General features: G+C 47.0%; 3 protein-coding genes across 4 annotated transcripts in view; 2 read left to right on the top strand and 1 right to left on the bottom strand.

Moving 5' to 3' along the window:
- The window catches only part of LOC117894579, a 92799-nt gene that overhangs the window by 63714 nt on the left and 14854 nt on the right, over positions 1 to 14231 (bottom strand). The window lies entirely within an intron of this gene.
- Positions 1 to 14231, top strand: part of LOC117894568 (serine protease 1-like) — a 30167-nt gene that overhangs the window by 9798 nt on the left and 6138 nt on the right. Inside the window, exons 6-7 of one of the 2 annotated variants that reach the window (XM_034801701.1) lie at positions 9593 to 9780; positions 9844 to 10408. In XM_034801701.1, coding sequence (XP_034657592.1) covers positions 9593 to 9780; positions 9844 to 10408 — 753 coding nt within the window. Of the gene's footprint in view, positions 1 to 9592; positions 9781 to 9843; positions 10455 to 14231 lie in introns of those variants that run through there. The other variant, XM_034801702.1, reaches the window with a different exon arrangement.
- LOC117894583 (brachyurin) lies at positions 6608 to 8446 on the top strand. Its single transcript, XM_034801727.1, has 2 exons — positions 6608 to 7065; positions 7097 to 8446. Exon 2 carries the CDS (start codon positions 7098 to 7100, stop codon positions 8067 to 8069), a length of 972 nt encoding a protein of 323 aa, XP_034657618.1. The 5' UTR covers positions 6608 to 7065; position 7097; the 3' UTR covers positions 8070 to 8446.

Here is a 14231-nt window from a genome sequence, read left to right as displayed (position 1 = left end):
GCTGCAACTTCAACTGCAGAATGGCAGAAATTATTGCCTTGCTTATTTGCGTTGCGTTCTCTTCATTTGTCAGCGAGGACAGCCGCGAGGGGGACAGCCGATCCCCTTTGTTCAGGGCCACACAAAAAATATGAAAAGAGATTTTCTTTTCCCTTTTACATTTGAACTTTTTCATTAGGCTAATTAAAAATGTTTGTGGCGTGTGTGGGGGAGTGAGTGTTTGTCGAATGTCTTGAAAGTTCTTCGTTTTTGGCTGGAAATTGTAACACATGGCGAATGCGCAATAAGTGCTTTATGGCTGCGAGGTAAATGAACTTTTATACCAAATGGATTCCCCCTGCCACCGCCTGCAGCTGCACGAAACAACAAAAAAAGGTTTACTCTTGCCTGTGGCTGGCAAATCTTGTCCCCAAACTTGTTAGGCTCTTTGCATCTAAAGTAACATTCGCCTCTGCCATCCATAAAAGTGTAAACTCCAGCGAACATTTTTGTACATTTTGTGTGTCGCCTGGACTGGCATTAAGGCGACAATTGGCAGAGTTCTGCCCCTGTCGCTGCTCCTCGCTTGTCATTAAAACTCCAACAATGCGCTGGCGACAGAAAATTACGGAAAACAATAAAAAAGAAGTGGGGCCAGCAAAGTTTGCCACTTCCTTTGTTTTTTTGTGCTGCTCTTTTTTTTGGCAGGAATACGCTCAAGTGTCAGTAACAGTTTCCATGCAAATATTGTCTGGGGACTGTTGTTGGACTGTCAGGCAATGGCAATGGCAATGGACGGACGACTGTCGCAAAAGCGGGCCAAGAAAGCGGCTGAATGTAATGCCACATCAGAGATTAAAGTGCTCTGCAGATAGCCAGCAATATCCGGCACCCCTTAAAGCTTTAGGTCTAGCATGGACAATGGCCAATCCGTTTAAATGTCTGCACTTTGGGGGATTTCCATTACTCCTCCACCCCGTCCCACCCACATGTTCAATTACAAAACTGCAGCAGCAGCGGGTGGAGCGGGAGCTCCGATGCCGATTAGGCACGGAGCCCACTGCCTCGCTGCCTCGTCTGATGCCCTAAACAGGACACCTCATTAATTTGCCGGACTGCGGCACTAACAATAACAGCTATTTTGGCTATTTGGCTCATTGACTGCCTGATTTTATGGCCCCCAACTGCAACCAAGTCGAGCCCCGTCGTCTCGTGTCCAAAACCAACATCAACATTGACCCACGAGCACAGTTTGTGCTGCTGCTGCAGCGCAGCGTGGCCTGCACCACTGTTGCCAAATATGTTTTTGTGGCATTTTTGGCCAATTGGCAGACAGAGCAGACGCTTGGCCCCGCTTGGCCCCGTACCGCGTGCGTCGCCGCTGCCCTGCCCCATGGCCAATTGAATGCGGCAGACGGGAACGTGGCAGCTGTGGATGGAGGCAGCTCACAGCCAGCCCCTGATTATGCCATAATGTTTGGCCACACCCAACAAGGAGCTCTGACCGGGTTTACTCTTGTTTGCCTAACCCAAATTGCAAGCTATTGACCAGATTTCAACTTATTTCAGAGTGACGGAGCACTCGGAGAGTGAAGTTTGCTGCAACTGTGACGGCTCCGGCTCCGCTGGCACTTGAAAACTTTGCGCAAAAAAGAAACACTTTTATGCTGCCTGCCTGCCAGCGCAGTTCGATCAACTACAAGGACTGCCTGCCATGTAAAAATATAAAAACAAAAGCACAAAGCAATAAAAGCGGAAACGGAAAGTATTAACAAAATACCCTAAGGGGAGGGCATGCTCGGGTGGTTGGGTATATGAATTCCAGCTAAGATTTGGTTGCAATTTCAACTGTGTAAGTTTAAGCTCACAAGAAGTCTCATTCCCTGTCTCTCTCTTTCGACTATCAATATCCCATTTGGTCTCATTTATGCACACACACACCCCCACTCGTAACATATCGGAATCTGATCAAATCTTGTTCAGCAAAGGGGCTGCTGGCATTCGATTGCTGGCGCTGCTGCTGCTGCTTAGCTCCTTAGCTTCACATTCGATGCACAGTCAGAGGCGTACACTGGGGGAAAAAAGTGCCACAAAGCAGCAACTAAACTTATCCACTTTGAACAGGGGGATTCTCTCTCTCAGTGTGCCCACATGCTTGGGCTTGGGCTTGGGCTTTGGGCGTGCCACTTTAATGCACTATGGCTGCTAATGCAACAGCAGCAGCAGCAGCAACAACAAAAGCAAGCGGCTGTGGCGGGGGGCAGACGTAGCCTAGTGTGGCAGGTCGTCGTCGTCGTCGTCGTCGTCGTCGTTGCCGTTGTCGTAGGTGGTGAGGCGAACAAAAGCCAGTAAAAGCAACAGTAGAACAGTTTCTGCTTTTCGCCTTTGCCTCTCTCCCCGCCTTATCACACACACACTTTCGAATCGCACATTCATTTTTGCTGTTCGCCATTGTTGCAGCTGCTGCTTTTCTACTTATTGTTGTTGCTGCACACACACACACACACACACACACACACTCGGGGGGTGCGGTGCGGGATGGAACTTGCCGCTGGCGTGGCTTTTTGTTTAATTCGTTTTTCTATTGTTCACAGCCAAGAACTGTAGTCCGACGGGGGCTTTGGCAACATTGTAAAATGCATGAGAATGTGTTTAGCCAACTCGCTATCTGGCCCCGTATCCCCCGCAGTCCCCGCTACACCACTACAACAGTCCTCCAGCTTCTCTTTCTCTCTCTCTGTGTCTCTCTGTGGCATGCAGATTTTTGCATTTTCCAAGCATAAAAGTTGAAAGCGACATTATTGAATATGCGTTGTCCCGTTGTCCCATTGTTTGACACACACACACACACACAGAGACCCAGGAGAGACAGAAAGAGAGAGAGTTAAAGCCAAAGCTTAGTGGATTCTTATGCCCATTGAAATTTATATGCCACTTGCACACACTCACACACACACACACACTACACACAGGACACATTAAAGACCAGAATGGCCAAAAAGTGCGACAAAGAGTGGAAATGGCATGGAAGGGAATCGATTGTTTAAGGTCAGACTGATGGAACTGCGCTATCCGGCGAACCCATTCCCCTGCCACCCCCCTGCTTATTTATGCTTTGTTTGTCGCTTTTGGCTAATAAATTAGCAGCTTTACCTTTTGGCCCAACTGCAAACCAATAGCAATTTATCGCAGCCACAAAGAAAGGCACGTAGCAAAGGCACGAGGATGGGATGTGCCAGGCTCCTGGATCCAGCTGGATCGAGCAGTCGAAAGGGGTTCTCTGTTGCCACAGCAAATGTGCTCGCCTTATCGCCGGCTTAAGCGGCACGCACAGGTGGGCTGGCTACAGGCTACTGGCTGCTCGTTCCTGGAGCATGGGTAAATGGCAATAGTTGTTAGCCGAACGCTTTTAGCCTGTGACTAACGATGGGGCGACAATAAAAATTGCCCTGGCAATTGGCACATTGCGGCTGCAAGTTAAAAGGATTTCCAATTTTAAAATGATGGCCCCTAGACAGTGCGGGGCTGGAGGCTGGCAGACAAACAGAGAAAGTTCTAGGCCAACAAATTTCATTGATTTTAAAGTATTTTCCAGCAAAATGTCCAAGTTTTTGCTGAATAAATTCAATAAATTGCAAAAACTTTAGCAAAAATATGATTCAAAATTCCAAATTTAGAAAGAATATTTAATATTTATGGCATGCCTAAAGAATTCCAAAACATTTACTGCTCTGAAAACCGGAAATTTAATATTTTTCTCTGCCAAAAAATTAATAAAATTCCCCATAAATTCCCCGATACTTTTGCTCAAGTGCAACAAGCTGCCCTGCCCAGGAGCAAACCCAAACAAAAGATGTATTTCGATTGCGTGCAGGGGAATAGAAAAGAAAAGTCCTCGTGGAGATTCGGAAACGCTTGCCAAGATTTATCGTGCGTCCATTACAAGCGGAAATTAAGCGCGGCAGGTCGCCTGTGCCGGAGCGAGCGTGCGTGAAAGCGTTTTGCCGGCTCGGCTCTCTCCTGGCACCGTCCAGACCCTGTCCAGATACTCCCTAAAGTAACAAGCGAACAAGTAACATTCCGACAGGCCAAAGCAGAGCTATTGTTTTCGGTGCTCTGCCCCAGAGAGTCTCCACTCTTCGTGTCGTGGTCTTCTGTTCGGTGCTGTTCTCCGTATGCCAGTCACGTGGCACGCAACGACAACTTGGGATTTGTTAAGTGGCGCGTCGTTTTGATGTGCGGAATGTTTAGCGAAAGTCCCTTTCCCCCTCTCCCTCTCTCTCTCTCTCTTTCCTTTTTTTGGTTTTTCTGTAAAGTCCATCACGTGTCCCGGACATTTTGCACATAACTTGTTTCAGCATTTTATTGCCAACTTCCCTTTGCCCCTACCACCGAGTGCACTCGGAATGTCTTTTGTTTTTTGACGCCCTGCTCCCCCCTGTCCACCGAAAACCGCAGTCACCTTGCGGTTAATGGTCCTTCGCGATGCCAAAAACTTTGAATCGAACGAATTCCGGGGAATGGTGAGTGGTGAATGGTGAATGCCACTCGAGGAGCTACTCCATCAAGCAGTGTGGCAGCCGCAGTGAGCCATTGCTGATTCGATTTTCCGATGTGTACCTTTGCTTTTAGTGATTGAAATCGCACATTTTAAGTGAAAAAGCGCACACAGAAGTGCACTCAATCATTCGTCACGTGATTCGGTTGTGTGTGCTGGGGGGAGTCACAGGGATTCCGACTACTGTCACCCCACACCCCACACCCAACCCACCGACTGTCACTTTTGTGCTCTTCCGTTTTATGTCCTTGTTCTGGCGCTGCCAATTGTGCAAATGTTTTTCTTAGTCGGACATCAAATGAAAAGTATTGGAGCGCTGCTGCTGTGTTTATATAAAAGATTACATCCCCCGGATGAGAAATGGAGACACAATTGTTAAACCAAGAGAGGGAAAGGCTCTGTCGGTGATAATGTGCCACGTAAATGCTGTGACTGGCAATGTTGTGAATGGGAAACCAATCCCAGGGCTTCTTCAACTTTAAAGCGAATTGTCGGGCACAGAAGGAAAATTCCAATGGAGAAAACTTTTTTCAGAGGGAGAAACTTTTCTAATTTGCGCATTATGAAAATTGGGTCGAAACATAAAATTCCAACAGCAGCCCAGCCCAGCACCGAAAAGAATTAAGTGAAAAGCAATTTTTGAGCCTACCAACAAAGAGGAGCAGAGGAAAATGGGAAGGAAGAGTGGAGAAAACTTTTGCATTAAGAAAATTAACTGAGATTAAGTGTTGGCTGCGGGGAGGGGGCTTAACTTTCCCCCCGATGCCTGGATGAATGGAAAATTGCAACCATTTTCAAGGCATTTAACCATTTGTCACATACACAGACCCTCACACACACACACAGACACACTCCGTAGCCGGAAGTGAGCTGCGGCAATAACGGAAGCAGAGACCCCAACAACAACACACATGAAATTGGTTAAGGGCAGAGAGGGGACGAGGGCGAGGGCTCTGGCGGGGTTTATTTGTTGCCTGCCACACTTTGGTTGGCTGTTTGCCGTCGTCGATACTAATCTAATTTTATTGATATTGACACAATTTCTGCAGATTTCCGCATAAACATAAAAACAGAGCTCCTCTCCACGCACCAAAACCTCCAAAGGTTTCAGCCTCAAGTAGTAGAAAAACAACAGAGAAAGACACCAGCAGCGGGAAGGGGGGCGAAGTGGATCCATTCGAGGCACGCAAACAAATGGTATCTAATAAAAATTGAACAAAGAGCAAACAAAAGTTCTGCCACTTCTCAATGGAAGTCAAACACAATTCTTGGCAGAGGAGTGCTGTCGGGCATTTCCTCTGCAGCAATCGCGCGAATACATAACAGAGAGTTCCAGGAACATAAAAAAAGTTTTGGATAAGAATTGTGGCACAGTGTTGTTTCAGTGGCAATTGGAAGATATGAAATTAATACGCGAAAACATAGAAAAATGTTCACAAAAGTGCCAGAAAGTGCTACACCAGAACCAAAATTGTATTTAAATTAAATCTTGGAAATATTTACTACGAGTTTTTAATTAAACATTAATTTTAAATGGTAGTAAAATCTTTCAAATTTCGAAATTTTTTTATTTAAAACCCAAATATTTAGCAGCTTTGTTGTACCATTATTTTTCTCAAAGTGTAGGAAATCCCCAAGCTAAAAAGCAGATAAGAGCGGGTTAAGATCATCATTTAAAGATAACGTATTTGCGCAGAGTGCTTAGATTAGGCTAATCAATTCCTTCTCCAGCTGCAAAATATATAATCAAAAACAAAATATTTTTAGATATTTCGCAATAACTCAATAAATTACTAGAAATCGCTAGCCACTACACGGAATCAGCTATCGCCCTGCATGTGTGTAAAACTTAATAATCTTTAATTAAATAAATAACATATTAAAGGGAAAAACACTTGAAAATTCATTTACGAACGCTATAGAACTGAATGACAGCATGATATCGTGGCCTTTGTCTGCCACTATCAATGGGCATTTCACATACCAAAGCACACATAAATATATGTATATGTATATAAACAATAAATCACATAAATAATAAGCAAAGCTCTGATAAAAAGGTAGTGAGACCCCGACCCAGACATTGCCAGCAGAATGGAATGGAATATCATGCAATTGAAAGCCGTCTAAATGAATGAGTCGAAAGCAATTAAGGGAGCTGCAGTTAGCAGAATGAAGCTGTCGAAGGCCTAAACCTAAGCAACATAATCGCCGAAACGTGCGGCAATTACATGGATGCTTGAGGAAGTTGAATGCCAAACATCAGCCGCTGCCACTGCCACTGCCGCTGCCACGTACATAATTTGCAATGGGAACCCAAGAAAATTCAATTAACAGACTGGGGGGACACAGACACGTGCCGCCGCCAAACACCAAACACACTGACGCTGACGCTGACGCAGACGCCCAACGCTCCCGACTATAAAACTCTATAGAAATGAACAAAAACCCATCTCTGTACTCCATGTGGAGGGCCCACTCAGACGGACTGACGCAACATCCACATTCATTCACTCGTACTCGGAATCGTACTCCAACTCGTACTTGCCACTCGTAACAGATGGAGAATCATCAGTCGATTACAGCACTCTTCCTGCTGCCGCTGCTCCTTTTGCTGATCATAATGGGAGAAGGGCTATCGCAAACTCAGGACTGGAAAGATCAGATCGAACCCGATGACGACACTGCCGATGATGAGACGATCATGGAGCGTCGCTGGCAGATTGGCTACGAGCAGTATCGCATTCTCTGCGAGAAGTATGCAGAGAAGAAGGAGGAGACGTCTCCAGTGAGCACTCGAATTGCTGGCGGGGAGCTGGCCGACGCGGGCATGTTCCCCTATCAAGTGGGTCTGGTTCTGCAGCTGAGCAACGGAGATCTCATACAGTGCGGGGGATCCCTCGTCACTCTCCAATATGTGCTGACAGCTGCCCATTGCCTGACGGATGCCATCGCTGCCAGGATTTATCTGGGCGCTCTACAGCTAGCTGAAAGAGGAGCTGCGGCAGAAGAGTTTCTCGTGTCCCACAAGGAGTTCAGGATCTATCCAGGCTACCTGGGTTTTGGCGCCTACAATGATCTGGCATTGATAAGGCTGCCCAGGCCTGCCACAGCCTCAGCTCGAGTGCAAACCATCGCCTTGGCGGCGGAGTTTATGCAACAAAAGTTCCTCGAGCGGCAGCCAGTGACCGTTTCGGGCTGGGGCAGCTTGGGTGACTCTGCCGTGGAGCGCACCCGACTGCTGCACTATCTGGACACGGAGGTGCTCGACCAGGAGCGCTGCATGTGCTCCTTCCTGCCCGGATTGGTCAGCACGCGGCGTCACCTGTGCACCGATGGACGGGGCGGACGTGGCGCCTGCGGGGGTGACTCTGGCGGCCCACTGGTCTATCAGTGGCAAAATGTCAGCCACCTGATTGGGATAACCTCTTTCGGAAGCGTTGGGGGCTGTGAGCTGGGTGCACCGACTGTCTACACCAGGATAACCGCATATTTGCCATGGATCCGACAGCAAACGGGAATGACCAACTAAATGCAATTAACGCCTAATTGTTGGCCATTAATTGCTAAACAATATAGTCGGTCGGTCGGTCGGTCGCTCGGTTGGTTGGGTGGCCAGACAATAAAACCAATTTGAGCAGCCCAAGCCACAATGAAGTGGAGTCCGAAGTGGAGCGGAGCGAGGAGTGGAGCGAACCTTCTCTTTGGTTAGGTGAAAATGGTACTTTTTACGAGTACTCGAGGGGTGGAATGCCATGGAAATTGTATCGTATAAATAACAATGAACATCAGAAATTTGGTAGCCAATTTGGCCGGCAAGAGAGCACCAACAGGGAACACAATAAAGAGGGACAATAAAGAAGCATTCCCCGTGAATGAAATTCCAATGAATTCAATGTGGAAATTGAACCTGTCTTTTCGTTTTTGATTGTCCGCGTGAGTACTTCCTTTTTGTTATATTTTTTTGGGGGCTAATCGTCTTTAATTGGCCATCTGAATGGGCCATTAACCGCAGCTCTGCGGCTGGTGGCAACGCGTCGACAAATCACGCGGCAATTGTCCGACATGAGGGCCTGCGGTTGATTTCTGCGGTTTGCAAGAACAACTGTACTTTTGATATATTATAAACAAATAAGAGGCACACAGACTGAGAGAGAGCGGGGCACTGCACTCTCCCGTACTCTAGATACAACAATCGCTGATTGATTAATTTAGCATTTTGATGGTAAAATCGCTCACAAGTCACAAGAAGCTACCGAAATCAGAGCAAAATTTACTAGAATGGTGCTTTATTTTTGAGAATTTAGAGCTTAACTGTAGAGCTGCGATCCTACTGCCACACATCCACCCATCTGCCCGCCCATCTCTTGCTCTTGACCTTTAACAAAGCCCAAAGCAAACAGCAAAATGACAAGAAAACCAACGGAAACCACAAGCTTAGGCTCGGACTGCCTCTCTCTATGCCTCCTAAGAGTGCGAAAAGATAAGATAGTTGGGCGGAGCATGGACAGAGGCACCTCTGTAAGACCCACAAAGTCTGATACGAAGCGAAGACGTCATCGTCACACGTCGAGAGCACAGCCCTTGCTAATTCTATATATATATATATATTTTCGAAAAAACTAATCAAATTAATTAGCAGCCAAGCTGTTGATCCGCGAAGCCCACCTGGAGCAGAGTCCCTCTGCCAGATTAGATGAGAATTTCGATACGAAGCAATTCCCTTTTTGGGAGTAACTTTTGGGGCCGCGTGCCCAAAGTTCTGCCCAAATCTTCAGTCGATATCTTCGGCACAAATCTCCACAGATAGCGGGCACTGAGCACCGATGATGTCTGTGGCCCACCCATATCTAATCGAAGGTGGAGGCTCTATATGCGAAATGCAACCTAATCGCGGGACGTACAACTCTTGGGTGCTATAAAAGAGCCGCACTCTGCCTTGGAAGGTCAGTTGAGTGCCTTTGACTGAACACCCAACAATTAAAAATGAAATTCCTGATCATTCTTGCCTTGGCTGTGGCCGCTTCGGCTCTGCCTCAGCCCGAGCTGGTGCAGCGTGACCGTGTGATGCCCGTCCAGGATAGCATCGAGGGTCGCATCACCGGAGGAAGCACCGCCTCAGTCGGCCAGTTCCCCTACCAGGTGGGACTATCCCTCAAGCTGAGCGCTCTCTCCAGCGCCTGGTGCGGTGGCTCTTTGATCGGCAACCAGTGGGTGCTCACCGCCGCTCACTGTACCGATGGGTGAGTGTTCCCCTAAGGATCTCTGTGGAGTTCCAGGACTAAACAATGTATTTCCCTTTGCAGTGTTCAGTCCGTGACTGTCTATCTTGGTGCCACCGTTCGTACCTCTGCTGAGGTTACCCACACCGTTACCAACAGCCAGATCCTCATCCACTCCGGCTGGAACAGCGCCAACCTGCGCAACGACATCTCCCTGATCAAGATCCCCGTGACCTCGTACAGCACCAAGATCCAGGCTGCCAGGCTCCCATCCATTGCCAACTCCTACTCCACCTATGCCGGTGATTCCGTGATCGCCTCCGGCTGGGGCAAAATTTCCGATTCTGCCTCCGGCGTTACCAACAACCTGCAGTGGGCCAAGATGCAGGTCATCACCAACACCGTGTGCGCTAACACCTACGGCACCTCCATTGTCACCGCCTCCAACATCTGCGTGAGCACCCCCGGCGGTGTGTCCACCTGCAACGGTGACTCCGGCGGCCCATTGGTCCTCGAGTCCTCCAAGGTCCAGGTTGGTCTTACCTCCTTCGGCGCTGCTGCCGGCTGCCAGAAGGGCTACCCCGCTGCCTTCACCCGCTTGACCAGCTACTTGGACTGGATCAAGAGCAACACTGGCATCTCCTACTAAATCTGGAGGGGAAGTCATTGAATGACTTGAATTTCGCATAAATATACCAACAAAGAAACGTAAAGCCTCGCTCGCTGTTTTAATTATTCTGTTAGAGCAATGAAACTGCTGTGAATTCCCACTGGCATGGAAATAGATGATCCATTGGGTAAACGGCAAACCAAATACTTGAGATCCTAATGGAGATCGACGATCTGTGCCCTACATTAACGAGTGTCAATCTATCTGTTGCAAAAAGCGATTTATGGATATATCTGCATAGACATATTGGGAGGAACATGCACGAGGCTAATGTGCAAAGTTCGAATCTCATTGAGAGTTAGCCACAGACAGAGTGTTTGGGCTTTCAATGCCTCAACAATATTCCCCATTTTGTTCAAGTTAGCTGCTAAATAGGTCAATGCTTAATAATTGCGCGCATAAATAAATAAAAATATCAATCAAAACAATATTTTTCAGTCACGTTCCTAAAGTTTTGTTCAATCCCCCAACCAATATGCGTATCATCCGCATAAATCTCCGGAGATAAGGCTCTGGGAACTTTGGCACGGTGCTGTCTGTGGAACGTGCCAATCTAATCGAAGCAACTCTATTTATGAAAAGCCAAATCAACTTTAGTGTGGCACTATAAAAGCCTGGCAGATCACTTTAATTCCTTTCTCTAAACAAGCAACATTTCCACAATGAAATTTGAGATCATCTTGCCCTGACTGTGGCAATGACCGAGCTGTCGCCGGCTGCCAAAAGGGCTGTCCTGTGGCCTTTAGCCGACTGACCAGCTACTTGGACTGGATTAAGACCAGCACTGACATCTCCTATTAAGCCTGAACCAGCACCAGTAGGAGCTGTCAATGAAGGACTTGAAATTCGCATAAATATAAAAAAGATTACCAACAAATGGCTGTCAGCATCTGCGTTTTCGTTTGCCTTCTGTCTGGAAGCTCCAATGAATTCCAATGGCCACATGAAAAGTTTAAATTGACATTAAACGACAATTGCAAGTGTTTTGTCATGCAAATGGGGCAGGGGCAGTGGCAGTGGCAGTGGCAGGATGTTACGGGAGCGGCACATGCACGGCACGCTTTCGGCACTCGGCACTCGGCATTCGGTACATAAGTTTTCATTAAAATTCATTAAATTTTCACAGCGACACAATAAAAGCGGCGCACAACTTGAGGGGCGAACAATAAATAAAAGAATAAAAGTTTCCCTCAAGTGAAAGTTGAGCTTAAAAAAAAACAAGAGAGAGAGGGAAAGTAGGCGTGGCAGGGCGGCAATATGTCAGCACTTAAATTATGACAGCAGATTTGAATAAATGGCAAAAGTTAAACATTTATTCCAGGCAGACTTTAAAGAGGAGTTTGCTTATTTTTTCAGCTTAATTTTCTTCAGTGCATGCCACATGCCACATGTGTGTAAGCTCCACCAAAGATGCTGGGGTGTAGGTGATCAGGTGGTTGGCCCAAAGACCATCTGGTCCTGCGGTTAGAATAAAAAGCATTTACTCAACGGACGACCCAAATGACAAAAAACAGAAACAGAAGCAGAAACAGAAGCTGAAAGAGTCCCTGGAAACGTTGGCACTGCCGAAACATATAAAGAGCTTCAGTGAGGGGGGAGAGTATGGTAGCAAGGCTAAGGTTCCGGGGAATCCCAGCCATCCTGATAAATGTTTGCATTGCGGAAATTTATGACAGCACAAAAAAGTTTCCAAGCACTCGTACGAGAGTATTCATATTTTGTGGTTTTAGATATGACAAAATATCATAGAGACTCGCACGACTAAAGGTTCTCCCGGATCTGCATAGCACAGTGCGGGGTGTGGGTGTGTGTGGACTGTGTGTGGCAAGCTACAAAGTTAGTTAAAATGTCAACTTTTGGGCGGGGTTGGGTGCGTGTTTATGGTCAAAGTTTTTCATCTGTTTAAAATCCACTTTGGCTCTGATTGAACGCTTGAATGTTCGCTTCGTTTTGGTCTCACTTTTCACTCCTTTTTTTTGTTCTTTTCTTGGCCACAAACTTCATTGCTTTGCTCTGATTGAGATGGACTTCGTTTTTGCAGTCATTGCTGTGGTTTGGGGAGGGGGTTCGAAAGTCAAAGCCAAAGCCTCTCCACCCAAATGCCATGACAGTCACTTGGTCAAGCAGTTTTCTCTGATTCATTTTATTGGCAAAATATTTGGCCAGCCTGCGGACACACAGACACAGTGCGGCACAGAGCAGAGCTCTAGTTTCAGTTTTAGTTCTCCTCCAGTTATCCAGTTCTCCAGTTCTCCAGTTCTGTTTTGTGGCTGTGTGGCAGACACTGCATATGGATGCACTTTAATTTGGTTATTTGTCAACTGGCACCTTTGGGGCTCACTGGCTACAGGCTACAGGCTACTGGCTGCTGTCTGACCCACTTCCACAGAGCGAGCACAGAGGAGTCGTCACACAGCATTAAATATTTAGTTCGCTTCTTGATAAAATCAAATCGAATGTTGGCTACTAAAGTACTAATCACAGAGCGAAATCAATTAACAAACTGTCGGCTCATCAATTATGCCAAGCCCCCGGCCTCCCCTCTGTCTGTGTCTGTCTGTCTGTCTGTCTGCCTGTCTGAGTGTGTGTCGGGAGCTGCTTTTTGACTGGAGAGTCAATAAACGCAATCCTGGCTAATAAATTCCAGTCGATTCAAAGCAATCAACTTAATGAAGGACTTTTTCGATGGCAGGGGCAGTGCCACATAATTAATTAAGCGGAGTTACGGCTAAAAAAAGAAGGCCAGACGCATGCGAGTCAGCATGTATTGGGGTCACCTCTAGGAGCTCTCTCTCTGACCCTTGAGCTTTAATCCTAATCATCATACTCTTACATACACATATGATAGATATATATGGCTGCCCAATGACCAGCAATATTTGATGGAAAACTTTTGACTGACATTTCGCTTAACCCTTTTTGTGTTGACTCTGTGACACTTTGAGTGATGTTCGGCTAATTAAGTGCCCAGCAATTACGCTTGCTTCAGCACTTCTCTGTCGCTCCGCCGACTGACAGCCAACACTGAAAGTGTTTCTAACAAAAAGCCCTCCCCCTTGGCTAACCAGAAAAGAGAGAAAAGCGAGCGAACGCCAAGCCCCCTGCCACTCCACGTATCGTTCACTTAATTCATTTAACTCAAACATTTTCATTTATTTATCGCATTACTCGCTGGAAACCCGAATAGCCAAATACCCGAATCCTACCCGGATCCCCGGCAGTAACCGCCAACGCCAGAGCATTGTTGTTGCTGCTGCTTGGTTTTTTTTTTGGCTAATGACTTCCTGCTTTTCCTAACGCGCTCAACTTCCGGCAAACAAACACATTCCACGTATGAGGGTTGACTGACTGACAGACACACACCCACACACACACTCACACACATGGCTGGAGGGAGAGAGGACTGTCAGAGGGTAGCAGCAAGGACGACGCATCAAGCTCATTGAATGCTTTTGGCATGTTGCCCGGCTCGACACCATTATTTCTGGTAACAAGATAATTGTATAATGAAATCCAAACAACACTTTGGTTTGCCTCTCTCTTCTGGTGGAGGTCTGGTGTCTGGTGTCTGGTCTGGTCGGGTGGCTCCTCCATGCCGCACTTCAAACCCATTCCCTTGCCCGAAAACAAGTTCGCTCTTCGGCTACAACAATGACTTGACGGCAAAAGTTCGCTGGAGTTTTTTCTCTCTGTTTGTTGCTTGTGTAGAGGCGAAGACAAAGACTTTTGCTGGCTTGTTTTTGCTACTGATTGAGTGGTAATACTTGTTCCACTCCAAAAGTGGGGGGCGGCACTCTAGTTG

Source organism: Drosophila subobscura, chromosome J, assembly GCF_008121235.1.
Source record: "Drosophila subobscura isolate 14011-0131.10 chromosome J, UCBerk_Dsub_1.0, whole genome shotgun sequence".
In the NCBI taxonomy this organism is placed as follows: Eukaryota; Metazoa; Arthropoda; class Insecta; order Diptera; family Drosophilidae; genus Drosophila; species Drosophila subobscura.
This window is presented reverse-complemented; position numbering and strand designations above follow the sequence as displayed.